A 27,829-nucleotide genomic window follows, 5' to 3' on the forward strand; every position below is an offset into this window, starting at 1 on the left:
AAAGAAAGCTTGTGGGTCTGACTTCTAACTCAATGGTGGCCTTGATTAGCTTACTGATATAAGAGCAGTTAATCATTTAACCACATTATTAAGATTTTATCACTTTGCTAAAATAAAAAAAGAAAGAAAAAGTGCAGATCAAAAAGTACTCCAGAGGTTTTTCGATATGCTTTGTGGTCTGTGCTGTTACTTCCAGTTTAGACAAGCACACGCCTGCTCATTAAAAGTTTGCTTGAGCAGCATCACCGGTTCCAGCACTGGTTCCAGTGTCCAAAGCAGGGAGCTCTGTCTTTTCTCCCTCTCTTGCTGCACTCCACAGTTACACCTCATCCACCGGGTTGGGAAGTCCCTGCATGGGAGGCTCAACCGGCTCAATCCAGCCCGGCACGGAGAAAACCGAAATATTTATAGAATTCCTCCTCCCAAAGACAGAGTGCAGAACTACACCCCACTGTGGGAGGAGATCCCGGGATAGGATCAAGCGTAAATGAATGGGAGACGATAAGACAGCAGCACAGAGACCTTCGGCAGGCTTATTTTTGTTGATCAAATGTCCGATTTCTTCCCCCTTGACTGCCTAAATGTGGATTTCCTGCTTTCTTGCTACTTCTTCCACACTTGTAGGAAAATGATCATATGACTTGTGGTCAAATAAACTGGTTCCGACATGAAAAACAAAAGCAGTACTGTGTATTGTATGATTATAATGTATAAGATGCTTAAAGGAGCTTGCACTATTATATACTGACTTCCAGGAATCTTTTAAAACAACTAGGAGACAAGCGTATGTACTGTATACGTATGTATCAGCTCTTTGAATGCTGCAACAATAAAAAGAGATGAAGGTTGCAGACACAGACCGTATAAAACACAGCATGGCATGTCATAACCTGCATTCTCTCTGAAGACCACTAGATGGCAGGTGCTGTGATTGCAAACAGACCTGTGATCCTATAGAAATGTACAGAATAATGGCTTTGTGTCTTGACCCCTTAAAACACATTCATGCTGAGGTTGTGACTGATGACACGTAATCCAATGAGCAGCCAGTTTCCCAGTCAGACCCATCCATCCTCCACACATCTGTTTTTTCTGAAACTGAGATGAGGCGATTGTGAAAACGTTTGTCTTCGTATATCTAGGTGCATCTTTTATACTGTATGGATACAGCTAGCTGGTTTAGCGCCCACTGTTTATTATTAAGGTAGAAAATAAATGCTACTGTAGTTATGCTTGCTCATTAAATATAAGTTAGACTTATGGGTCTCCTTAGGTGGTGAAGCAATTTCCACTTCGACATGATTTTCCAAGCAATAACAGATATGGTTAGCGGGTTAGCTGTGGCTGCATAGATCAGACAATGTTTGGTTCACATTATTAGCTGATAAACTCATATAAAAAATGGCCGGATACCAAATGAATTCTGGGAGTCTGGATAAATTAGCGGCTAAATCTTAACCACTTAAAACTGGCTTTTGCTATCTGACGGTCTTCTGTGTTAGCAGGCACACTGGAGTTAGCTAACATTAGCCAGAAGAAAGGCAGCTCCAGAGTGGATTTATTCTCAAGCATGCGCATCACATCCTTCAGATTTTCAGAGAAACATACTTCACATTCTTCAGATTAGATGTGACATGTTGTAAGTCCTTCAGACACTATTTGAGGGAATGGTGAGAGTTGGTAACATCGCTGGCAACAAAATACATTAAAATATGAAAAAAGTATCCAGTGTATGTGCTTCTATTTAAACATGGAGGTTTGCAAACATTGCAAATAATTGGCACAGCGGTCTAGTGGTCGCCTCACAGCCAGGAGGTTTTGGGTTTGCATGTGCCTGTGTGGGTTCTCTCTGGGTACTTAAACTTCCTCCCACAGTCCAAAGGCACACATGTTAGGTTTAGAGGCCATTCTAAAAGATCGGTAGATGTGAATGTTAGTGTGAAGGGTTGCAAGTCTGTCTTTGTTGAGCCCTGATTATACTGATTATACTGCGGACATGGACAGCTGGATACCCAACTGCCAGTAAGTCATTCCTGTTATTCGTCTCTTTACTTCACTCCTTGAGGCACATTCATAGTTCGTGCATTGTAATGTAAATACTCTGCAGACGAGTCTACATGATCACAAAAAACATGCAGGAACGTGAACACAGACTCTCACGCTCACCGTATGATCGTGAAATTCACATCTCTTCACATCCCAGTGGAGCCGTGGATGCAGAAAGTATAATCGAGGCTTTAGTGCATTTATTCAAAACAGACATATTTATTATATCATATAAAAAGATATTTATCAATGCAGCTGTTTTAGATACTTTAGAACCTCATAGTGCAACCACGCGTCCCCCTATAGCTGTGGATTGGAACTTCAGACAAAAAAAATACAAGAAAAACTTGAATTATGAAAATATCAAACCCTCCTTGTATGCCTTGTTCTCTAAGCAGACATTTAACTGTTTGTGTGTGCCTTTTTGTGTGTTGCAACAAGCCTCATTCTGCTTTTGGGTCCGTTAAAAATAGTGGTGGTGGATGTGAGGTCCCTTCAGACTCTGTTATCAGGCTGCCCTGCCGTCCCTCCCACTGCCGCAACCACAGACTGACCACATGTTGTTGCAAGCGCACATGCGCGCACATGCACAAAGCAAGTGTAAGCGCAAATAATTGCACAGCAATCCGGGGCTCCGTCCAGTAAAACACATTCACAAAGAAACGCATAAATCGGCGTTCACATAAAAGCAGATAGAGGTTAGGCAGAGTGTGGACGCGCCCAATTAGACAAAAAGAGATCCAATAAAGACGAGCTAAATATAAAAAAAAACAAAAGAAACACAAACTTTCCCTTGCCCTGCACGGCCGTATTCTTGCACAAACAAAGCTTATAAATGCACTCCATGTGCATGACTATATCACTGTTAACAGTTATAACAGAGCATCGCAGCTGGCCTCCAGGGAGTTGTTTGTTATTTTATTATGTCCAGAGGCGGGTGTACATACTGGTACTAGCAGCATAGGGGGTGTGCATGTGTGAAGGATTGACACTCAGCTGTCGAATATCCTGCAGTAGTAAAACAGGAGCTCCCTGAACAAGAGGCCAGGGGTTAGTTTACTTTGTACATAACAGAAGTAAAGATCAATGATATGAGTGGACAGCAACTAATGACCATAAACATGAGACATTACATTTGTACTTGGGCAAAACTGACAACTTTAAAATGGCTGAATATATATATACATTTTTAATGGAAACTGTTCGACAATATGGATTGGAAATAAGTGGTAGACAAATCAATTCTGCAGAAGAAAATCAGGACGTAAACCTATGAAGTTTACAGGCATCCAACACTGGTAGGGAAATTGTCTCCAAATGTTGGACACAACACTAAGGCAGGACATCACGATATATCATGATGTGAAGACAGACTAAACATATTCCTAAATAAGGTTTTGGACAAATATAGTGAAGCTCATTATGAATCACATGAAGTCCTTTTGAATATACCCTATTTTCTGCACTATAAGGCGCACTTAAAATCCTTTAATTTTCTCAAAAATCGACAGTGCGCCTTATGTATGAATTCTGGTTGTGCTTACTGACAGCAAACCGATAGCAGCAACTTCGCTCATGTGCGATTCATTTGCAGTTTTTAACGAGTAGGGGTGAATATCTCCTGCTCTGACATCAGCTTGGGGCGACTGCTGCGTGAGGACTACCTGCCGCCTGTGAGCGTTTTCGCACAGGCGAGGTGCAGATTGAAGCAACCGCTGATTGTTGAGAGTAAGAGCGATACGTGCTTCCATGTGAATAAGTAGTCATAAGTCTCCAATAATGCCAGAAAAAGTCTCCAGATTTGTCGCTAGTCGCTTTTTAGAAAAAAAAAAAGTCGCTAAGGCGGTGTGAAAACTTGCTAAATATAGCGACAAAGTCGCTAAGTTGGCAACACCGCCAAAACTCCGCTTCAGGTCCCAAAGTCAAACAAACACTACGGTACACTGAGAGTTAAAAACTGTCTAAATTATTTCACCTTTAATAAAATGATCAGCGTTGCTGATTTACCAGGTGTAACAATTAAGTTTAACATCCAGGAATCCATGAAAACGGAATTTATTAAATTTAACAGAGTTAGCAGGAAGTTAGCTCGCTAGTTTCCACCTAAACATGATATAGCATGTTCTGACTGAGAGATTTCTGTAAAAAATGAAAACGTACAGCTCTGCTATCACTTCCAACATAAATGAAGACAGAAAACTAAACAGCAGTGACGTTTGTAGGGTTACTGAAGTTGGGCTAGCTGGTATATAATGATGTGCTACGTGATCGCTAGCGACACAGCTATGTTAGCATAACAAACAGTGAAGCTGGAGGATGAACGCTAACTCTTTTCCACTCAATAAAAGTTAACGTGAGGGTTCCCGATGGTTAGGGACAAATGCAATCGCATGGCAGGATGCTGTAAACGGATCAAACTTCAGTCAGGAGAACAACTGAGATAATCCATCCACAATATGAGGTTAGTCATTAATATACTGCAACAGCACGGAAACAGAGCAGCTGCGAGATAATTCTACATTAATGAATCAATGTTACGGACGAGGACGAAGCAAGAAGAATAAGTTGAGTAAAGTTTGCCTTATCTGATTGTTTTGTTTCACTTAATGCATCTTATAATCCGGTTCGCCTTATGGTCAGAAAAATACGGTATTCGATAAAGAGTGAACGGTTACAATATTAAATAATGCGATGTAATGCAACCACATTGCATAACCTAGAATTCATACAGCCATCAAACAAAGCCATCCATTGAGACGACTTGTGACTATAGGGGTTGCCAAATGAATAAATCCCTGATGTATGTTGACGTAGTGGGAAAAAATTAGATACAATAAAATGGGTTCAATATAAACCAACAAGGACATAAACCAAGAGTGGTTTATATCTACCACTGTAAGAAATGTTTTGGGCAGTTGCCCACTTTGCCCGGTTGGAACTGCCACCTGTATGTTGACAAAATAGCACAAAACGTCTGACACCAATACGAGACACCTGGGATTCCCACTGGACTGGATATATCTGATGGCATTTTAAAAGCAGGCTGACTGGGTGTGCAGGCGCACACATTCTTTCTCTGGTTCAGCCCAGAGGCTTTTCTCAGAAAGCCCAGGCAGATCGCTGGCTAAAGGCAGCAGTCGTCAGGCCAAAAGAAAATTATTTGAAGACAGCAGAGAAGAATGCACTGAGGAAAGCTACACCAACGCAACTGCTGCCAGAGACGAGGCTACAACGATACTCCGAATTCAAGAGCCTCCTCAGTCTCATTTAGCCTCTGTTGTGAAAATACACAAAGGATTACATGTGTCGAGTTGGCCCTTCTCAAACCACCACAGGCCGCAGCTTTATATGTCTGGCCTGTACCCGGCGCTGTGGGCCAGGGCTGCTGCTGGCGCGTGTCGAGAGTGGAGTCCAGTGTCGGGTTGGGTTAGTGCCGGTCTATCCGGTGGGCTTGTTAAGCTTGGTCCAGATTGTATCAACAGAGGTTTTGGGCAAGACGGGGTGACTGAAGTGAATCCAGTGGTTTTCAGAGATGTTTGATTACCGGGAAGGGGTCTCACCCAGGCCACGCAGAAGACAGCACTGCCCTAAGTGCAACCAATTAATCAGGCTGACCAAATCCGGATGACGTAGAGAGAATCAGGCCAGGACATTGAAGCCTGCCTCGGATGAGTTCTGACTTCTGAAAACGCTGCGTACAGTGTCGGTGTATATCTAGAACTGCAGTGCATGCATGAAAATGTCCTATTTCTATCACACTACTGTAATATATTCTGCACAGAACATGTTATAGTCAAATAAGCTTTCCATCTCGAGGGGAAAAAACAAAACAAAAACCCAGATCAGTCTGTGCCACTAAAAGTGTGTAAAAGGTGAAAATACTGTTGTAAATTGAGAAATATAGTATGGAAATTTAGGACAAAGGCAACTCTTTCAATTCAGTTTTATCTTATTTATATAGCAACAACAGCAGTCACCTCAAGCTCTTTATGTTGCGAAGTAAAAGTGCCTAATAGGGTTGGGCGATTGGACGAATATATCGACAATCGACGATAGGCTGAGCCCATCGTTGATCGTTTTTACAGGGGCGATTTATTTATTTATTTGCCCATGAGCAAGTTTGCTAATAACAATGGAGCTAATAGAAGCAGTCAACAGGGGGGGGGGGGGGGATTAGTAGCGCTGTTTTAACAGCACCCTCTTTCATCTGCGAGCACATGCCCCCTCCTCAGAGTGCGCCCAAATGCTTGTTGATGGAGCTGCAGAAGCTGGTGATAGCCTAGCATACTCAGCCGGATGGTGGACACGTGCATGCTCATGCAAGTTAGTCATGTTTGGGTACTTTGCTCGCACTATACGTCTGCACAAGCGGCACACCGCTTTCATCCTAAATTGGTGACTTTATATTTTTTTGTTTTTTTTAGTGCTGTCAGCGTTAACGCACCATCATGACGACTAACACGATTAACAATTAACCCACCTGGAGCGCAGACTGAGTCAAAATCCCTGAAATGTCTCCGTCACCGCATTTCGGCAGTTTATCCAAAGTTTGTTTATTCTGCGCTCCAGATTAGTTGAGCGCGTAAAATTTTTTAATCACGTTAATCGTTATGACTGCGCTGACAGCCCTAATTTTTCTGGGAAATTAGTTTAGCCATGTTTGGACTTCTGTGTTGTAAACGTGCAAATCAGTCCGTGCATGATTACACTGCTGCGGCCATCAAAAAGTCTGCGCATGCGTGAATATATCGCCCATCGTGGATTATTGGACTGATGTCGGTTGGACAATTTTTACATATCGCCCAACCCTAGTGCCTACAATAATATATACAAGAACCCAATATTCAGATGCCACTGTGAGCAAGCACTTGGTGACAGTGGGAAGGAAAAACTATTTTAACAGAAAGAAGCCTTACGCAGAACCAGGATCAGCGAAGGCCGGCCTTCAAGGGACGAGCTTCGAGGCTGATCCATTAAGCTAAAATCAAAGTGCATAAAACCGCAATTTCTCAAGTTGCCTCTGGCTGACTTCAAAAGCAAATCCCTCAGACTCCCATTTTAAAATGTCAGTGAATCCTAATGTTCTGTAAATCCCAGCAGTGACATCACCAATAGGCGCACTGCTGTCTGGATCCGGACCCAGAGGCCGTTCTTTAAGGACCCAGATTTACTAGATTTTGACAGACTGTTTGCATTTTATTCAGAGCAACATTTCTTGTATTTACAGTAGGCCTATTTTGATCTGCAGAGCCTTTGTCTTTACTTTCCTGACTTTACTACTGGAACGCACCGACTCACTCCAGAAGCAACTGAATGCGGCTTAAACGTGCGGCAGACCAAACGCATGCGTTGTAACTCATCCCATGTGACGCTAATCACCCAATCAAAAGCGTGTGTGAAAACTTCATGAGACGAAATGCAAAAATCTGAAAGATTTCAGTAAATCAACATTACAGCTCATCGATGTACATGTGAGATGTAGTTTAAGAAAAAGAAGCAACAGGGAAACGCAAACTCTTACATTATTAACACATTAACAACTTTATTTGAAGACTTCTACTTCAAAAGTGGACCCTTTAGGTCACTGTGGAAGTGAATAATAACCATTGTTGAAATACTGTTGAATTATACTTTGTTGTATTTGACAGTCAGTTGTTAACTATATACAAACCCTGATACAACCTTTAGGCTACTCTTCATAGCAGAGAGCTCTACTGGATGAGGATCTGGGGTGAGATAGTCACTGTTTATTTGGAGTTTATGCAAGTCAAGTCAGAGTAGTGGTTAAACTTTCTCTGATTTATAATGTTCAGTACAAAAGAATTCTTATAATCGTGCAAAAAAAAAAAAAAAAAAACTAGCCAAAAAAAAGTGTCTGATGGAAACATTTCCTTGTATCCGACTTATTACCGCCTGTGTGAAAGTCAGCAGGGTGGCAGAGCCGGCCTTGGTAGCGGTGATGGTTCCCAGCTCCGCGCTCGGCCCACTAACAGTTGTTCTTTGACAATAACAGAGGAAGTCATTTCTCCCTCGAGCAAAAACATCTGCTACCTGTTATACACAAACACACACAGCGACGCACATTAACATACATCAGACAGGTCCCGGGGCCAAAACCAGAATCCTCGTAAGCTCGGTGTAAACAGCGCCAGAGTGTGGCATACATGAACGTGCACACGTACGTGCATGTTGCTAGCGTGCACGCTCGCTCCGCGTCTCTGCAGCTCCAGTCTAAACATCGTCCTTGTTTCTCACACACAAAGCAAGGAGGCTACCGTCTTTATCTGTGTGTGTGTGTGTGTGTGTGTGTGTGTGTGTGTGTGTGTGTGTGTGTGTGTGTGTGTGTGTTTGAGAGAGATGCTCCCTTCCACACGTACACTCAGACCTCTATCTCTGTCTTACTAAGTTTAGACCACTTCACCTGCATTGGGCTCTGCAGCTCTTTGCATATCTGCCTCCATCATCTCCACAATGCCCTCATTGTGCCCTCACATTAGCGTACACCTACTCACCTGCTATCTGTAGCCTCGGTATAGATAGTCCCCACAGATAATCAATCCCCGCCGATCAAACGAGTTCATCGTTACTTTATTGAACTCTTGAAACACTCGAGACACCTGAAGCTTTGACGCAGTCATGAAATTATTAATTAACACAAAACAGATGAGCAGAGCTATTCAGAGCTACACGTGGGAGATCTTACTTACACATCGTAGCATTAATTAGGATTCCGTCCTCGCAGTTTTATCTCATTATATAATGTTATTATAAGTATGACTACAAAACAATACCACTGGCGGGGTAACTGTATAGCAAAAAATAGCGGGCCTAATAACAGCAGCATTATTAATAAGGAATAAATGGAGAATTAAACCCAAATATGTAACAATTCAGAGTAAAAGGACTGATGTTCAACACAACTGTAAGTTAAAAACAGGAAGCGTGATGTATATGTGCTGCAGTGGCTTATTATGTATTCACACTGTGGATGCAGCAAAGCTGAGCAGACAGTGTGTGAGGTACAATGGTCTGGTGTGCTTTCAGTGGAAGGAAAAAGGAAATGAAATGTCTAAGGAAGCCTGTAGGCTTCGGCTTTGCTGTATCCTGTACACATATTTGTGTGTCTGTGCGAATGTGACATACACTACATGTGAGCCGTCTTAGGATGGCTACAAAAAAGGTTCAAATGAAAAAACTGCACGAAGAGGAAGCGAAACGGGGTTGAAACGGACTAAAACTGCCAAATAAGCGGATGTGTGAATAAACCTTTTCAAATTCAAACTCTAATGCAGGGGTGTGATTAAAGAGGGGGCCAGTGGAGCCAACGGAGCCTGGCTCAAGCCCCTGCTTCTCAGCCTGTGCACTCAAAAAGATCCACATAGCAACAGCTGAGGAACAGTCACCGTGGTGGGACACCAACTTCGTAATTTCTTGGGGTAACCAGTATGCAGCAGCAAATGCTCAAAGAGATCGACTGCAGTAAGAAGCGATTTCAGTTAAAACAGGTTCTAGTGAGCTCAGCTGAAAATGGTTTTAGTCATTTTTAAGTAAAACCTCTATTTAAGAATTAAGGATCATAGTTTCTCAGAATGGAGAAGTGGATTTGTGTCTTGAGAGTATATGGAGCTTGCAAAGATGCAGAGGGTGAAGGTAACAGCGAACCCTAAGCTAGGTGAGTGGCTCCAGCAGGTCCCAGGAACAACATCCAAGATCTCTGTCGGGAGGAGCGCAGTCCAGGAACAGCTAAGATACTGCACATGACTCTCCAGCTCCAAGGCCTCTGGTAGAGGACCCAAGCTTGAAGGATAAAGACCGCCCCGAGGGGCGAGAGGGGAATTGAATGTGGTCTGAACTGCACCTTATAGTTCATAGAGAGCCATGTTACTGTATGACAGATGGACAAAGCCACTGTGACACAGAGTCCTGAAGTCTTTATTTTGGACATGGAGGTAATTGTGTTTAGTCTAAGTTGCTAATCAATGCTATCAAGCCGCTTTAGCAAAGCTGTACAGGTACACCACACAGGCATAGATACCTGTGTCAGTGTTAAGTAACAGGATTTGTTTTGTTAGGTAATTGCATTGCAAGTGATCCAAAAGCCACCGACACCTCAAATGACAGTGAGACTATCGCACTAGCAATCGAGTGATTGCAGCCTCCTGCGTTAGACTCAACCAGCCAGTCAAAGCAGCTACGCCACTAACATCAACATCAAGCTTCAACAGAAAGGCTGAGCTTTATTTAAAACAGATACATCCACATTTGTCAGGAAGAGGGAAATGAGCCTTTTGGTGGAACTGCAGTTCCTAATTTTCAGCTTCAGAAGCTGCCGCCTGTATGAAGCACGCTGTGTACAAAGACTTCACCTGTGTTTATGTGTTACAGTGTGACAACAAAACAAACTGCTGGCGACACATGTAAAGGTGGTGACTTCTAAATGATACAAGTCTGGATTCAATAAGATCCGAGGTGAGGGGAATCATGGGAAACAACAACAAAACAAAAGAATAAAAAGATGAGCAGAAACAGAGGGCACATAGATGAAGATGGATGAAGCTAGACCAGGAGACGTGGGGAAGCTTCACACGTGGCGACCATGACAGGAAAGGAGAGTAAACCGCTCTCCTCCTGAAATCTCCTCTAAGCTTTTAAGAGGCCCACCTCCCCTCCTCCATCCATGCCTTCATCCCACAGCGGACCTCCCTGCAGTCCAGACCGCCGTCCCCCCGTGAGTGTTCCATCTTCTCCAAAAAGAAGTGCACTTTTTCATTCTTTTGTCTCGACCCCCGGTTCCTACCGCTCCACGCCCACCGGCTCCCTGGCCGACCCCATCAGTGGCGTTCAATAAAAAGGCCGGGGAAACTCCCACTCCCCCCTCCCGTGTGTGTTGATATTACCAGCAGACTGTTTGGTTGTGTTTGTCAGAGTGTGATGACAGAACTAAACACTGGTATTTACTCTGCGATAACCGCCTTGTCTGGACAGGCTCTGTGCGGTAACTGAGTGTGTAGGACTGACAGATAATGTGTGTGTTTGCTGAGGTGTGATGCATTGTATCTCCAACCTCTCCGCTGGCGTCCGCATACGCCCCGTCGTGATAACTGCTTTGGTAATTGCGTTCTGCCTCTTCTCTTTGCTGGGTGGAAACGCAAATCGCAGCTCGGGTCCAGTGGTGATGATTGTCATGTTTTCATTTGGAATAAAGTTTATGTTTTGGAGATACACGGTGTGTCCTTGAAGGCTAACAACTGTGATGAATGCATTTCCTCCCTCATAAAACAACTGAGAAGCTCATTTTCATGTAATATGTCATCCCGGCGGCGTTGACATCCGTGTTTACGTGCTTGGAGTCTAGTTTCTTTTTCCTATTCTACATCACACTGATTAGTACATCAAATCCTAGGCGACTTCACTGAGATTTGAAGCTCCCGTTGCCTCGTTTGTCCTCGCCGCCGCGCCTGATGACAGCCCCCCATCTGCCTTTTATAGCTGAGGGGTAAAAACTACATACAATCTAATTTTCCTGACAAGTGAACATGCTGGCTTCATGTATAAATGTGTGCCTTAGCTCTAATAAGCTGCTTCTTTTTTTTCTTCTTTTTTTTTTTAAATGCGCCAGAAGTTTTGAAGCATACAAAACAGCCCAAATACGTGAAAAATAAAACCCCACGTTTAGCCCTAATCTAATGCCAGACAAGCAGAAGCCTTATAGCGCCTTCTTCATGCTGAACATGCTTTTTAAACGCACATCTGAACATGAAGCGTTTTGGCACACTTCAGCACTGATTCATGACTCTCACTAAGGCTACGTTCACACTGCAGGTCTTAATGCTCAATTCCGATTTTTTGATCAAATCCGATTTTTTTTGTCTGCTCGTTCACACTACAAATAAAATGCGACAGCAAATGCGCTCTAGTGTGAACCCTCAAAGCGGCCCGCATGCGCAAAAGACGACGTCACACACAGCGCGCTCTGTTTAGACCCAGAGCAAACAGTATTGTTTGACTGATGGCCGTTAATATAAAGACTTGTTTCGGACTTTACGTTTCCCAATTTTGCTTTAAGTTATAAAGTTATTTTGTTATTTACATAATAATGTAAATAACCTAATAATGATCCTTATTACTGTTTTAGAGGAGCAGTGCTTCAAAGGATAGTTGCAGATTTCTGTCAGAATCTGCAGATTATACAGTACAAATAAAATGTTCACGTTTCTCCAACATTGTCTTCCCAACAGTTTCACTGGATGGCCAGGAAGCGTTCACGATGTCTTCTCCGGCGCTGATAATTGGCATCTGTCTTGTGTCAGTGACGTAAAAGACGGATTTAATGCGACTTGACCGTTCACACAGCAGTCGCTTTCTGAGACATCGGATGTGTATCGGATTCAGTACCACATACCAAAGTGACCCAGATCGGATTTGAAAATATCGGGTTTGTGCCGTTCACACTGTCACACCATGATCGGATATGGGTCGCATAGGGTCAAAAAAGTCTGATTTGATGCGCTTTCGCCTGCAGTGTGAACGTAGCCTAAGAGCTGGAGGCACTCCCAGAGACCTCTGCAAAATCAACTGCCTCTCATGTCTTTGTTTTCCATCACTGCCTTTGGTCTACAATTTCACGCAGCTAGTACAGAATGGACTCTATAGAATACATTCTATAGGGGGCGATCGTGGCTCAAGAGTTGGGAGTTCGCCTTGTAATCGGAAGGTTGCCGGTTCGAGCCCCGGCTTGGACAGCCTTGGTCGTTGTGTCCTTGGGCAAGACACTTCACCCGTTGCCTACTGGTGGTGGTCAGAGGGCCCGGTGGCGCCAGTGTCCGGCAGCCTCGCCTCTGTCAGTGCGCCCCAGGGTGGCTGTGGCTACAACGTAGCTTGCCATCACCAGTGTGTGAATGTGTGTGTGAATGGGTGGATGACTGGATATGTAAAGCGCTTTGGGGTCCTTAGGGACTAGTAAAGCGCTATATAAATACAGGCCATTTACCATTTACCATTTACAACTAGTTTTAATATTTGTACTGTGAAAGGTCAGATTAACAAAAGAAATACTTGTGACTGTAATCGGTTGCCAGTGCCTTATGTAATTTTCAAAAAAGGCTTTTCCCACATACAGTCACTGGCTAAAGACTTGTGATTGAGAACTTTTTATCATCCGTGAAACAACACCATCTAAGACGGATTCGTTCCCTTTTATTTTGAAAGTTTAGCTGCTAGGCGGATCCATATTGTGGCCGGCTCAAGCATCTTTCAGGTTCCTCTCCAGTGAGTTTCTTCATCCCGTGGTGAGACTCCGACTCCAGCATCTCACCAATGTGGCAGATTTTAAGTTCAGAGTACAAGGAGTACTGTTGCTAACTGCTTATTGCTCTAATTGCACAGCAACAAGCATTTCATTGTATGATTGTGTACGTGACACGTGACAAACTGTAACAAAGTGTGCCTACTCATATTTGCAGTAGAGCACCTTGTTGTGCACCCTCTTTTCACACGGGCACAGAATCAAAATCCAAAACGTTGAGACAGGCGTACGTAACTTAGAACTGTGTGCTCCTTTGCTGATTCGTACAGAGAACAACCACGTACGAACACACTGAAGTTACTAAGGTTTTGAATCCAACTCTACAAGAATCTTTGCGATCATTAAAACAACACCCCCTCCCCAACTCGGTGTCATCTTTACAAAGTGTGTGTGTGTCCTGGTTTATGCTGGCGTGTGCACGGGAGCAGACCTGCAGCAGAGTGCCGTGGATGCGGTTCTGTTGGAGTTTGGGTCCTGGTTCTAGAGGAAGTTCCTGCAGCAAGGTCTGGACGGTGGACGGGATTTGCGTGACCAGGACAAAGGGGACAAGAGCCCGAGCTGCCATTTCTCTGGTGCGATACACAGCCGAGCGGCCGCATCTGTGGAGCAGAGAAAAACATTAGTATCGTGGAAAAACTGGGGAAAGATGATGGCGGCGTCGTTATGATAATCTTTCAGTATTGCATTATGTAATATATCATTTGATTTCATGGAAAAAGTACTGATGTTTCCCCGCTATCACAAGTCAAAGATTGTTATTCTAACTTTTCTATGACAAATAACATAATCACCACGTATATTATCATTATGAAGTATCGTTATTTTGTTCCCCGACCACATTAAGTCATGGACATATTCTCAGTGATGACCTATGAGCTATTTGGTTTGGACAGTTGGCCGCTATTTTATTGCACTGCTTATGTAACATCTTTTTCTCCCTCTCCTGTTTCCCTCCTCTACTGCAAAGGGAAAAACAAACTGCTCCCAGGTCAGCTGATGACCGATAAACCCTGAATCAAATATTTTAGAATCATTACCTAACCAGCCAGGAAACGGCCTACTACATTTTGTTTTCGCCCACACACAGGCGCAGATGTCTCCAGCTCACGGTCATTTACAGTGTTCGTCGGTGATGGAGGCTGCAGCTAGTCACCCCGGGTGCATGCTAAAATTAACCTTGTTTACATGCTGCTAATCTTTCCTTCTCCGATGTCATAACAGAGCCGATGCATGAGGGAAGGACATGACCAAGACCTGAATGAGATAAAAGGGGGAAGGGTGAGACGGCTCGAAAGGAGCAGAGTAAGAGTTCAGCTACTTGCAGAAACAGATAGCTGGAGTACAGTTCCACGAAAAACAGCCATCACACTGGAAGAAAACTGACACCTACTAAACTGGCTGCCTTCAACAGATAAGCAGGAAAAAGCAAACATAAAAGTCTAACGGTTGCCTCTTGGAGACTGTGTACCAAACATACTGTATGTAGATGTTTCTGAAAGGAACCACAACACCCTGAGTCTTAATAATGCTCATGTACGTGTCACAGTAGACGTTAGAATACACGTGCATTTATATATTAGCACAGACAAGTCACAATGTGACATCCTACAAAGCTGAAAAGCCATTCTGGTAAAAACTGCTAAAAATTGCAGTTCCTCTAGTGTCCACTTGGGGCCATCTCCCCAGTGAGTCAATTACTACAGACTGCTATGCTAAACTACCTAATCTTACCACTTTTAAAGAAAAAACTCAAGTGGTGCATCGAGTCCATTTCTCAAAATCCAGATTATCTCATATCTATCCTGAAATCACTCCATATTGTGACAGATGCAAAACTGCTGAAGCCTCACGGATCCACATGTAGTGGTCTTGTCCCAGTCTTGTTCAGTTCTGGACAGACGTTTTTCATACCCTGACCAGGATTTTCAGTGTGACGCTGGCCCCCTTCTTGTTCTGTTTGGCATCAGTGGGAATGAGGTGCATATAAAAGACAGGCGTTATCATTCTGTTCCCTGTTGGCCAGGAGGGCAATCCTACTGAGGTGGCGGGACGCTGTGTGAAATATACCATCCAATAAGTCTGTGCTGCAGTTTTGAGGAGTTCTTTATTGATACCTTGTTCCTCAAGTCCAATATTGCACCCATACAGTTCATGGATGTAGCCGTCCTTACCCTTTCCACCCTCCAATCCAAATATAGTCACTTTTTGGCTCCAATAAACTAACATGGTGCCGGCCAAAAATGCTAATGCTGATGTTTCAAAATGTAGAGTGCAAAAACCAATAGGTGATGTCATGGTGTCTATGACAAGCATGCATACTTATTTACATGCAAAAAAGTAAAAAGTGGATCAAAGCTACATTAATACTGCCGGCCTGTTTAGGGGCTTTCATGGCATTAAAACTGGCTGCTGGGGCCAAAAACGGCCCTCGGCTTTGCTATGAAAAATTCAAAGAAGCTTCCAGAGAAATGTGAAACACCTCTCATGCTGCAGCGGCATGTGGAGGTGAAAAAGAAGCCCATCTTTTTGGCTCTGGTACTGAGTGGAGGCGAGATATGTTAGCAGATATCTGGATAGCACCGTGAGAGCGTATGTTAATAATAAACAGCATCTGTTAAGAGGAAGCAGCAAAGCCAATAAACGATCAAGTGTTGGATCTCCTGGTGATTTGACTGAGAGACCGGGACAAGAAGTGACAAGAAACGTCCAATCGGTATGCACTGAAACAAAGTGGGGGCTGTTTGGAGCAACAGATCAACTGTTAACAAATGTTTTTTCCACCTGCTGTGAACACACACACATACAGCCAGACAGACAACCAAAGGGCCCTGTATCAAACGCAGACAACAGTTTGCATTCCTGAGCTCTGCACGCCTGCACACGTGAATTTATGAGCACAAACGTCCCACACACAAACCCACCAAATTTCATGCAAACTCCTCACTTTCCACTCGTCCCAGCCCCCATTTGGGCCCCATATGTTAACTATCTGTGCTAATTTGTCCCATTGAAAGTCTTTTGCAAAAGGAAATGACAGTTTGGAAGGTTGTAATTTTAGGAACAGGGACGTCCCCTGTGGGATTCAGTAGGCAGACTGTTGACTGGCCTGGATCAGGCTCATCTGGGCCTCATTTTGGAAAGCTGGGAGAACTGCTTCCTCCACAGAGACTCAAGCATGTTGGCTAAACAAGCCTGAGAGTCAAAGCTGATTAGCAAAGAACCTACTGTAAGCAAATTAAGAAGCAAGGAGTGACAAATTAAACAATTTGGCTTCCTTCATTTATACATATGGACGCGATCTAGCCAAGCAAAAACAATCCTTCTTTTACTTTACCACCAAAACTCTTTCTTTGTCCTGACTATTTTGCTGTGTGGAAAACCACTAGAATGTGTGTCAAATTAAAAAACATCCGGTATGAACCCGACAAGCATAATCATGGCTGCACGTAACTGTACATGCCTGGTTAGGCAGACAGCCAGCATAATGTAAACGTAATCATGTAAACATAATCATGTTCCCACTGCTATTTATGCTTCTGTCAGTTTTGTGTAGATCTTTGATATTACAACAGCCCGTATGAACTGAGCCATATTCAAATTGCCCACAGGCAAAAACCCAAAGACATCCAGTTAACAGTGAATGTATCAAAAAGATCTCATAACCTAAAATAATATGTGTCAAGTTTTCACCTGGACATCAAACTACACTGAAAGTTACAGAATGTAAGGTTTTCACGTTATCGGCAGATTGCAGTCAACTGACTTCTGTTTTCTTAGTCCTCCCCAATTCAACAGTATAACTCTCGCTACGGTGGCCGCTGTAGGACATATCAAAAACATCAACTTTAAACTACATCTCATAAGTCTGCAGGTGGCCAGTGTGTTTATGTTATTATTTGGACCAGATACAGACCTAACCTGGTGTTTTCCCCCGGATGATCTGATATCCTCGTGTTGGTGTTGTTCCCAGACCATCATGAAAATGTTGTTCCAGGTTCAACATTGCAAGTGACCAATCACATTGTTGTGACGTTATTCCTTTGCACGCCAAGCCATTCGTGCATTTATGAAATTCCAATGTTGCAAGGACAATATCAATTCTGCTTACTGTTTATTAAAGGGTTACGATTAGGGTTAGGGTCAGGGTCTGTTGATCGGCGGACAGAGGCGGTTTCACGCAGCTTAAGTACAGTTTTTTGTTTTACGCCAGTTTTTCCCGAAGTCGCAAAGGTATGACGTCACAACATTCTGATTGGTCACTTGCAATGTTGATCCTGGAACAACATTTAGTATGATGATCTGGGAACAACACCAACACGAGGATATCAGATCAACTGTTTTCCTCCCATCTGTGGAAGGCCTCTTTACTCTTGAAGAGGCTGTAAAACTTTGTGAAAGGTGTCCAATGTGGGCCAGTCATTTAGAGAAGCCCACTTCTGACTGATAACAGCGATGCTGAGGTGAGTTGGTGAAGATATCCTGAACTTTTCTGTGGGTAAGCAGCACTGCTGTTCCTTCCTGTCGTGTTCGGGTCAAATCTGACTGATTTACAACTTAAAACACTCATAAATACTGTTTTGGTTTTTACATCTGATGGCCTCGAGGCCTTATGACATCCTCCACACTATGCAGGTGAACATATGAAAGTGATGATCACCTCTTTCATTGAATGTTGAGTATTTTAATCAACCTTGTTACATATGTGGTGTTCCCGGTCAAGGGTGACCACCATAGGAGATGAGTGGGAATCCACTAAAACCCCCCCCTCCCATTGACTGAATGACCCCCTGAAAGACCCACTTTACTACCTACTGATTGACCCACTGCACTGAATTTGGTGGTGAAAAATGTTTGTTATGCTAATTTAAGAGCTGTTAAAACAGGCCGGGAAGACTAAAGTAAGGGGGGGTGTACACAGAACTGGAGGGTTAAAGCTGATGTTATTAGCCTGTGTTCATCTGTGTAGATCTAAGATTACTAGACTCTGACGCTTAGTGAATAAACTCTCATACAATGTGAAAATGCAATCAAACTATTTATCGGAGAGAAATTGTGAGTGTTTTAATGTTTTTAGGTCACTTAAACCAAACGTTAGTCGGAACGGTCTCGTGTCTAATCTGCTGACATTAAGTACTTCTGACAATATCAGGAATAAACAAGTATCTTGTTGCACTATTTCTTGTGTTAGAGCTCTGACTTCGGTTCAGAAGACTTGAGGCTTGAGGTGATGAAGAAGAGGATGATGTTTTAGAAAGATGCCAGTCACACTGTCCCTTTCCTTCAAATTATTATTATTTGGTGAAGGAGACCCCTCTCAGTTAATAAAACACAGGTATGACCCTTCATGTCTTAAGTTTGAAGGTTCAGGCATGAATTTCAGTGCTCTACACAGCACGCAAACTCCTACATGTTCTCTTTTGCACGGCTTTTGGCATACCATCTTGTATCTTCTAATTCTACAGTGCTAGTTTTCATCAGTTTCATAAACTCCTTGCCGCTACTAGTTGGCCTGATTAGCACACAGGGTACAGCTTCAGTTTACATTATGAAATGTAATCCTGTAATGTGTCAGTAAACTATTTCCTTTTCATGTCAGGCATAGTTCAGATACTGATGGCAAGTTTGTTCTTCTCTAGGCATTTGTTCACCATTCGTCATCGTGGGGAAATGCACTGCATTGTATTAAAAAAACAAAAACAAAAAGAAACTGATAGCAGTCCCTTTTGAAGTCAGTTTATAGGCATTTCTGTGCCCTTTCTAAAGAAATGAGATGTGAGACAGTGCGGGCCAAAAAGGAAAGGAAGGGAGTGGTGCAGGCAGGGTGAGCAGAAATGCCTGGGCTGGATATCACGGGATATAAATCACTACCACAACACTCTGAGGGCTTACAGTTAAGATGGAGAGACAGAGAAAAGGAGAGGCGCTCCAAGGAGATAAGACAAACTGTTTTAAAGACACTGCGGATAGGAATGAAGCCATTAATTATTATAACAAATGTCCGCTTCTCGTCATCCTCCCCCATTTTCTCGTCATCATCATTATTCACTCCGTCATTACGCATGCAGGTGTGACGCTTGCAGAGGGCCCGGCATCGAGGGAATGTTACAAATCTAGTGAGGATGAGGTGGGAGGTTATGAAGATTTAAAAAAATAATAATTTGCTATGCGGTGTAAAGGAGTTATACCACAGTATTTGAGTATGGTGCTCTGGCCTGTCAACAGGTGAAGCTAAGCAACATTTAATCCTTGGAGGTGACGGGTCAGGTCTTATGGAGACGGGGAGCACGCGGTGGGCGACGGCCATCGGCCTCATCAGACACGTCCTGCACACGCCTGGGATAGATGGGTTGGGGGATGGAAAGGGGGTATCGCAGAGAAACATGGCTGGAGCCAAAGAAGTTGTGGCTGGGCTATATTTAACATCTCCAACATGTGGGCTTCATTTGGCTAGATGTGTGTGCTGCATACCTTCTCTGACAGTGCCAGACTCAGCCGAAAGCCCTTTTATTTTCACCCACAAGAGATGGAACTCTAAAGGCATAACTACGAGATTTCACTGAGGTTCAGATTTTTTATTTTTTTAAGAACGTATGCATTCAACGAAGGCAAAGTCACACATTTACAGGTGCAAGTGGTAACGGCTCCAGTTTATGACCCAGTCAGCTTCTGATCACACTTCACTTTCCATTTTCTATGTGTGTCACTAAATATGGAATGAAATGAATTATTCAACAGGTTATTATCAGATGCGAGTTAGATGGCTACCTAGAGCTGGGCGATAGAATGATAACATATGTATTGCGAAATAACTTTTTCTCGATAGAAAAATTAAACTATTGCGATAGGCCTCACCGCTCGTCCTCTTTTTAAAAAAGAAAAAGAAAAAAAAAAAAAAGAACAGCCAATCCAAATTAAGTAGTGCAGAGCCAAACCAATCACAGCTGCAGCGTCACGTCACGTGACTTGTTACGTACAGCACAAGTGCCAAGCCGCACGTGTGTATTTGTTTTGGGAAGCAGCCAGCCGCTGTGCCGCCTGGGTATTGGAGGAAATGAGTGTGCCAACTAGAGAAAAATCAACCGAGAGCGTAACCGAAGGTTACCGAAGATAAAACAGATGATGGTTCCAACGCCGGAGAGATTGTCAAACGGAAGAGCCATAGAAGTTCCGTAGTGTGAAGGTATTTCGGGCTATTTCAAGTCAAACAGAGTAGCGCGCACTGTAAATTGTGTCGAAAGCAAGCCTGGAAATACAATAAACCGGTGCATGCTCAGTCTCTGACTGGAAGCGCTAATTCGTCATTCGGCTTTTGTCAGACTAAAGTAACTGTTAAAACTGTTTGAAAAGCTCAGCTATACAACAAGGAGAGATTGAGAATTTCCTTTTAGTTCTCAGTTTATTTGATATTGACAAAAGTTAGTCAGTTTTGTCTGCTCTTCAGTAAAACAAACTAAGATTTATTTTTAGAATTAATATTTTGTTTCTAAGTGGAATTGACAATTTAGTAGTCTGCTTTGTTTGTTCTATTTTGAAACTTAAACGCTTTAGCGGCTGCCTTTTGTGTAGTTTGCAATATTTGCCTTTATTTTTCTGAAAAAGTCTCATGTTCCTTAAGTACATCTACCCTGTTGAACTTCATCCATCCATCCATTCGCTTCCACTTATCCTTTTCAGGGTCGCGGGGGGCGCTGGAGCCTATCCCAGCTGTCATAGACAGGGTACACCCTGGACAGGTCGCCAGTCTGTCGCAGGGCCAACACACAGGGACAAACAACCATTCGCACTCACATTCACTCGCACATTCACACCTAGTGACAATTTGGATTATCCAATTAACCTATCCCCACAAGTTGCATGTCTTTGGACGGTGGGAGGAAGCCGGAGTACCCGGAGAGAACCCACGCAAACACGGGGAGAACATGCAAACTCCACACAGAAAGACCCCGGCCTGATGGTGGAATTAAACTCAGGACCTTCTTGCTGTGCGGCAACAGTGCTAACCACCGTGCCGCACCTGTTGAACTTATTATGGGAAATAAATACTTAAATAAAAACAAGCTGCTGATTATTTCACATTTTACTTGTGAGCAACGGCACATTTAAATCTTACAAATATAGTTATTTGGCTTATATCGTGATATATATCGCCCCAATAAAGGGCGATCGTGGCTCAAGAGTTGGGAGTTCGCCTTGTAATCGGAAGGTTGCCGGTTTGAGCCCCAGCTTGGACAGTCTCGGTCGTTGTGTCCTTGGGCAAGACACTTCACCCGTTGCCTACTGGTGGTGGTCAGAGGGCCCGGTGGCGCCAGTGTCCGGCAGCCTCGCCTCTGTCAGTGCGCCCCAGGGTGGCTGTGGCTACAACGTAGCTTGCCATCACCAGTGTGTGAATGTGTGTGTGAATGGGTGGATGACTGGATATGTAAAGCGCTTTGGGGTCCTTAGGGACTAGTAAAGGGCTATACAAATACAGGCCATTTACCATTTTACCATATATCGTTATCGCCTGAAATGAAAAAAAAAAAAAAAAAACATATCGTGATATGAAAAAATCTCATATCGCCCAGCTCTATGGCTACCCCATACCTGCATACCACCATCACCCAGGACCTGAAGTGGGAGCCCACCATCACCTCCGTCATCAAGAAAGCCCAGCAGAGGATGTACTTCCTGAGGCAGCTGAAGAAATTCAACCTGCCAACACGGACGATGATGCAGTTCTACACTGCAATCATCGAGTCCATCCTCACCTCCTCCATCACCGTGTGGTACGCTGGAGCCACTATCAGGGACAAACAGAGACTGCAGCGTGTTGTGCGCTCTGCTGAGAAGGTGATTGGCTGTAGACTCCCATCTCTGCAGGACCTGTACACCTCCAGGACACTGCGGCGTGCAGCTCGGATCTCAGCTGACCCTTCTCACCCTGGACACAGTCTGTTTGACCTGCTCCCCTCAGGCAGGAGGCTCCGGTCCATTCGCACCAGAACCTCTCGCCATAAGAACAGTTTCTTCCCCTCTGCTGTTGGACACATGAACAATAACCGTACGACTGTTCCCACCACTAACACATGACCCTACGCTGTGTTCACTGCATCATTCCATGTTTGGCACTGATCACCACCTGCACTCATGTATATATCATGTATATATCTATCTATCTACTTAGCACTTTTAATTCTTATTCTTATTTTTATTTTCATGTCTATTTAAGCGTAATTTATAACAGTATGTCTGCACTGAAGCACCGCAGCAATTTCCTAATGTTGTAAACCCGCTCAACATTTGGCAATAAAACCCTTTCTGATTCTGATGTAGTTCTGCTGGAGGTTTCTTCCTGTTAAAAGGGGGTTTTTCTTTCCCACTCTCGCCAAGCAATTGCTGAAATTACTGTATGGCCTTTACCTTACAGTATAAATCGGCTTAAGGCAACTGTGGTTGTGATCTGCCTATAAAAACAAAAATGAAGTGTTTTGCAGCATACGACTGAAGACGTGGATCAGACTAGAAACAGTTACAGAACCAGCCCTTAAGTGTGCAGTCAGACAGAGTGTACAGATGGAGGAAAAACCAAATGCGATCAAGACCAGATTACCAATACAGGTGAAATAGTCTTGGAGGTCTCTAAAGATCCTGAGGCAACACATCAGCGCCTAAAGAGCTGCTGGTAAAAACTTCAAACTGGAAAAAAGAAAGTTAGACTATTTTTGTAGTCATATCTGAATCCAGACATTGTTTAAACATTCTGACACATATCCGTAGTCCAATAACAATTGTCTCTGTAATAAAGGGTACAATGCCAGCAGGAAATGCTACAACTTAAAAGCACTGTTTAATGGAGCCAACTTGTCAAACTGAAAACAACATGATTTTTAAAAAAGGCTAAATATTTGGGGCACTAGCAGCTTTGCATTTCCTGTTCTTTGACTTTGCTATGTCTTATAACCTTGAGCTACACTATTATGTACAAACACATACCTTATTAGCATTACTCATACAACAGGGTTGAACTTGACTGTTTTAGAGGGCAGAGGTTTCACCCTCACACACTAGAGTTTCGTGCAATAAGTACTAATCCTGAAAGATCATTGGGAAGCAGAATGACTGCGCTAACCTGGCAAAGGACCAGTAGCAATAGTTGCCCCAAATCTCCACCTTTAAACATAACAAAGGTTGGATGAAGGAAAACACAAAACAGTCATAACTCCCCTTGAGGTGCAGAGGAACGTGAACATCTAAACAAAATTCTCATGCCAGTTCCTTCAAACAGTTGATGAGAATTTTGCACGCAAACACCAAATGTCACCCTCACCGTGGCACTGAAGACACTGAGGTCAATGCAAAGGGAGTCAGACTACTCCTCTGGGGAGGCACAGATGTTAGCATGAAACTTGAATTCCTTTCAAACTTTGAGTCTGGGCCAAACAAACTAAAAGAGCTGCTCAACACCAGAATATATTATACAGTAAACCGCAAACAATACGGCTCTACCGTTTCACTAAAAATGTGACAGATGTTTATCCAATCTACTTGAAAATTGGAGGATTTACTGCCTGGTTAGTTTGAGGTATTTGGATGAGTGGTTCTTATATTCCAGTTAACAAGTCTGTAGGGTGAGGGGCACTAGCTTTGTGAAAACACTGACTCATTTTAAATCTCATTCCCCAAAATCTAACCCTAAGCTTAAGCATCGCAACTAAACTAAACATTAAAAAAAAAGATAGACGTAGCCATGGAGACAAAGACACCCGCCTGCCAAAAAAAAAAAAGGCCACTGCACTAACAATAAAGCCAAATCCCACAACTACTGTACTCACAAAGCATGCTACAATACCAGTTTTATGTCTCCTCACTATGCCAGCCACTAGAGCAGGGCGATATGACCAAAAATATTTATCACGATATACATTTGAAAATTTGCAATAACGATATAACTGACGATATAATTGACACTAGACAAAATACTTTACAACTCCACAACTTTATTAGTGCAAAAAAATAAAAAACAACCCATCAATGTATTTTCACTTAAACAAGCAGCTGTTTTTATGTGCATTAAAGTTACATAAAATTTAACAGTGCAAAATTTCTTGCTGACAGTTTAACCAAAAGGCATTTCCAGTGGAAACTGGCCGACATATCCTCAGCATAACCATGTATAATATCCACAAAACTTAAAAGAGGTTATACACACACAATACGGTAATATTATGTTGAAGCACAGTACGTATCACTCTGCGAGGCTCCTGCCTACGATAGCCGTAATGCTCCGACAATCCATCAAGCATTGCGGCTTCGTAGCTTAGCAAAGTCGTACTAAAACATTTGACAGATTTTCGAGCGCCGTGTACATAAAATCGTTTTGAGGTCAGTAAACACAACCAGAACTCATACATAAGGCACACGGGATTATAAGGGGCGCTGTCGATATTCAGAAAAATCAAAGGATTGATTTTAAGTGTGCCGTATTTTGCAAGAAAAACACGGTAATAACGACGGCCTGCTAGCATGCGCTACCAAAAATAGTGCTTTGTTGTGTATCTGACGGTCGAAAGCCAAACCAGTTCCACACTGAAGTTGCAGCATTTTTACAAACCACTTCTGCTTCATCCGTTTCATTCAACGATCCGCTTTCGCCCTCATTCTCCATCGCCGCCGCCATGCTTTTTCCGCCATGTGCGTATGAAAACAAAGGCACCGCGCATGCGCGTTTTACCCAAATTCTATCACGATATTTCATTTTCTTGTCGTTGCCCAACATTATACCGGTATTACAGTGAACGGTATGATATGGCCCAGCCCTACCAGCCCCTACCAACACACATACAGCACCCACATGCAAGCACTATTATCTAAACCATCAGTAGTGCATTCCAACCTCAAGGTCAAAGCTTAACTCCCTATATCCTCCCAAACACGCGCGCACATCCACACACACAAAGTCGGACGCACAAGCTATCCAGCTGTAAAAATACTGCATCAATCATCTGGCTGGACAATTTACACATCAGATAAACTATTCAGAATAGCTATAGTGACAGAATAGCTTAAAGAAATGTAATGAGAAGGCTCTGCCTTGCACACATAACACAATAGTGATTTCCGTACAAAGTGAAAAAGCCTTCACACCCACCTTTTCTTTGCCACAAAGCATCACCAGCTGTGTGCTTGCATTCCAGAAAACATGAGCTTCAGTCTCCACCACCTTAGTTGTGCTGCTTTTATTTTATACACCTTATCAAGGTGCTGTTGAAGGGTGTAGGTGTGTTAAATGCTGAGATCAGGTATTATTTTCTTGGGATGCCAAATCTTGTGGACACACAAGGTTGAAGCTTACAGTTCTTATTTGCAGGTGCAGCATAAGAACATCTTCCAATAATATTTGTACATTCCTCTAATGGAGAAATGTAACAAAATGAAGTTGTGACTAAAGTTTCCCACTCGCCTGAGAGGTTCACTCTCCAGTAAACAGCGAGTGGATTCAGACGAGCTGCAACGCGAGACAACACACACATGCGCTGCTCGCTGCAGGAACAGCTCACAGTAGATGGGTGTTTTGTCTTAGTGTGGAAAGACACAAAATCCTACAGACGAACACAAAACAATCTCTCTTGTAGCCATGGCGAAACCTTAGATTATATCACAGCGATTGTACCAGTACTGAAAAACGACAATGAATTGATGACAGCACATCCATATCAAAGATGCAGAAACACCTGCGCAAACAACACAAATGAAAGAAGCCTCGCACACACACAAACACACAAAATATTTAGACCTTTGCTGATTGTGAATTGTTCTATAGTTAGAAAGAAAAGTTCAGATAAACTTAGTTTGAGAGGTTTATCACAGCTGAGTGAGCAGGTGTGGGACTCTCTTGGGTTGGACAGAATTCCTTTGGTTACATTTTTTCCTTTCAGACTTTACATAAGCAGGCAAAGAGACTGGAAAAGGCAGGGTGGGATAAATGCTCATTCAAGTCCACTGTTATGAGTGGAGGGATGAATAGTGACATAAAAGTCATGTGTGTGCCAATCCAGCACGGCCAAAGTTTCTAATAATGAAAGGTCAGCGTATGAACAAATATTTCCTCTGAGGCAAAAGCACAGCCTTCCCTAAAGCCTGTGCTTTTCTCTGTTAATGGCATAACTGATATCCGGAATTTTGCAATGTCAAAAACAGCTCTGACTGGGAATTAGGGCTGGGCGATATGTACAAATTTTCCAACCGACAATCGTCAGTCCAATAATCAACGATGGGCGATATATTCGTGCATGCGCAGGATGACCGGAGCAATGTAATCATGCACAGACTGATTTGCGCATTTACAACACAGAAGAAGTCCAAACATGGACGAACTAATCCCCTAATTAATTGTTCATTGCGTTAGTCGTCATGATGGCATGTTAACGCTGACAGCACTAAAAAAATATAAAGTTGCCAATTTGGGATTTCTTTGGCTTTAAACCAGATGAAAGAGGGAGACCTAAGGAAGTGTGCAGACGTATGGTGCGAGCAAAGTACTCAAACACGACTAACTTGCATGAGCATGCACGTGTCCACCTGACACTGGCTGAGTATCCTAGACTATCACCAGCTTCTGCAGCTCCATCAACAAGCATTTGGGCGCACTCTGAGGACGGTGCATGTGCTCGCAGATGAACGAGGGTGCTGTTAAAACAGCGCTACTATTTTTTTTTCCTTCTGTTGACTGCTTCTATTAGCTCCATCGTTATTAGCAAACTTACTCATGGGCAAATAAATAAATAAATAAATCACCGTTGTAAAAATGATCGACGATAGCTGATATATTCATCCAATCGCCCAACATTGAGTGCATACATAAAAACATCATTAGAACATCGCTGAACTGACTACCACATCAAAAGAAGAAGATGAATAGAGCGGATGAATCTCCATGTCTCAGTCAGAATGCTTGGTGTGGGTTAAAACATCCTCCACTTCACAGAAAGCAGCCACAGTCCTGACCACCCGTGTCACATGTTCATTGTATGTAAGACGACAGGAGAGAGAAATCCACTGGAGTGTATCAAACCAGCAGAAAACATATTTGGGTCTGGATGCGTTTTGCTTCCCTGGAGACACTGCTAAGTCCCCTGCTTTGCATCTTTGTGGTTTGTGCAAACCTGTAGAGTCCATGCAGCTGAACTGCGCTGTTTGTGAAACTAACCCACATTTGTAGAAAATCATCAGTAATGGTCTCGGTTGTTGTGACTCCACTGTTTCCACTGTACCTGTGCATGCATGCGTAGATCACCTACCTCATGATGAAGGGCATGAAAGGTGCGAGCCCCAAAGGAGAAGAGGATCCATCCATGGGAGAAGGGTAGAGCCGACTGAGAACCAGCAGCAGCAAGAAGAGACTGGGGTGCAGCTTCACCTGACCGCTGTCACTGAACATGTACACAAACACAAAGAAGCACACAATTAACGTTATCTAGAAAGTAAAAGTCATAAATCATC

At 43.2% G+C, this 27,829-nt stretch overlaps 1 protein-coding gene across 1 annotated transcript in view; it reads right to left on the reverse strand.

The window, feature by feature from the left end:
- thada (THADA armadillo repeat containing) overlaps positions 1–27,829 on the reverse strand; it is a 124,783-nt gene that overhangs the window by 48,650 nt on the left and 48,304 nt on the right. The window contains exons 28-29 of the mRNA XM_080868565.1: positions 27,628–27,759; positions 13,782–13,950 (exon numbers count right to left, since the gene is read on the reverse strand). Coding sequence (XP_080724691.1) covers positions 13,782–13,950; positions 27,628–27,759 — 301 coding nt within the window. The remainder of the gene's footprint in view (positions 1–13,781; positions 13,951–27,627; positions 27,760–27,829) is intronic.

This window comes from Rhamphochromis sp. 'chilingali', assembly GCF_963969265.1.
Source record: "Rhamphochromis sp. 'chilingali' genome assembly, chromosome: 20".
In the NCBI taxonomy this organism is placed as follows: domain Eukaryota; kingdom Metazoa; phylum Chordata; class Actinopteri; order Cichliformes; family Cichlidae; genus Rhamphochromis; species Rhamphochromis sp. 'chilingali'.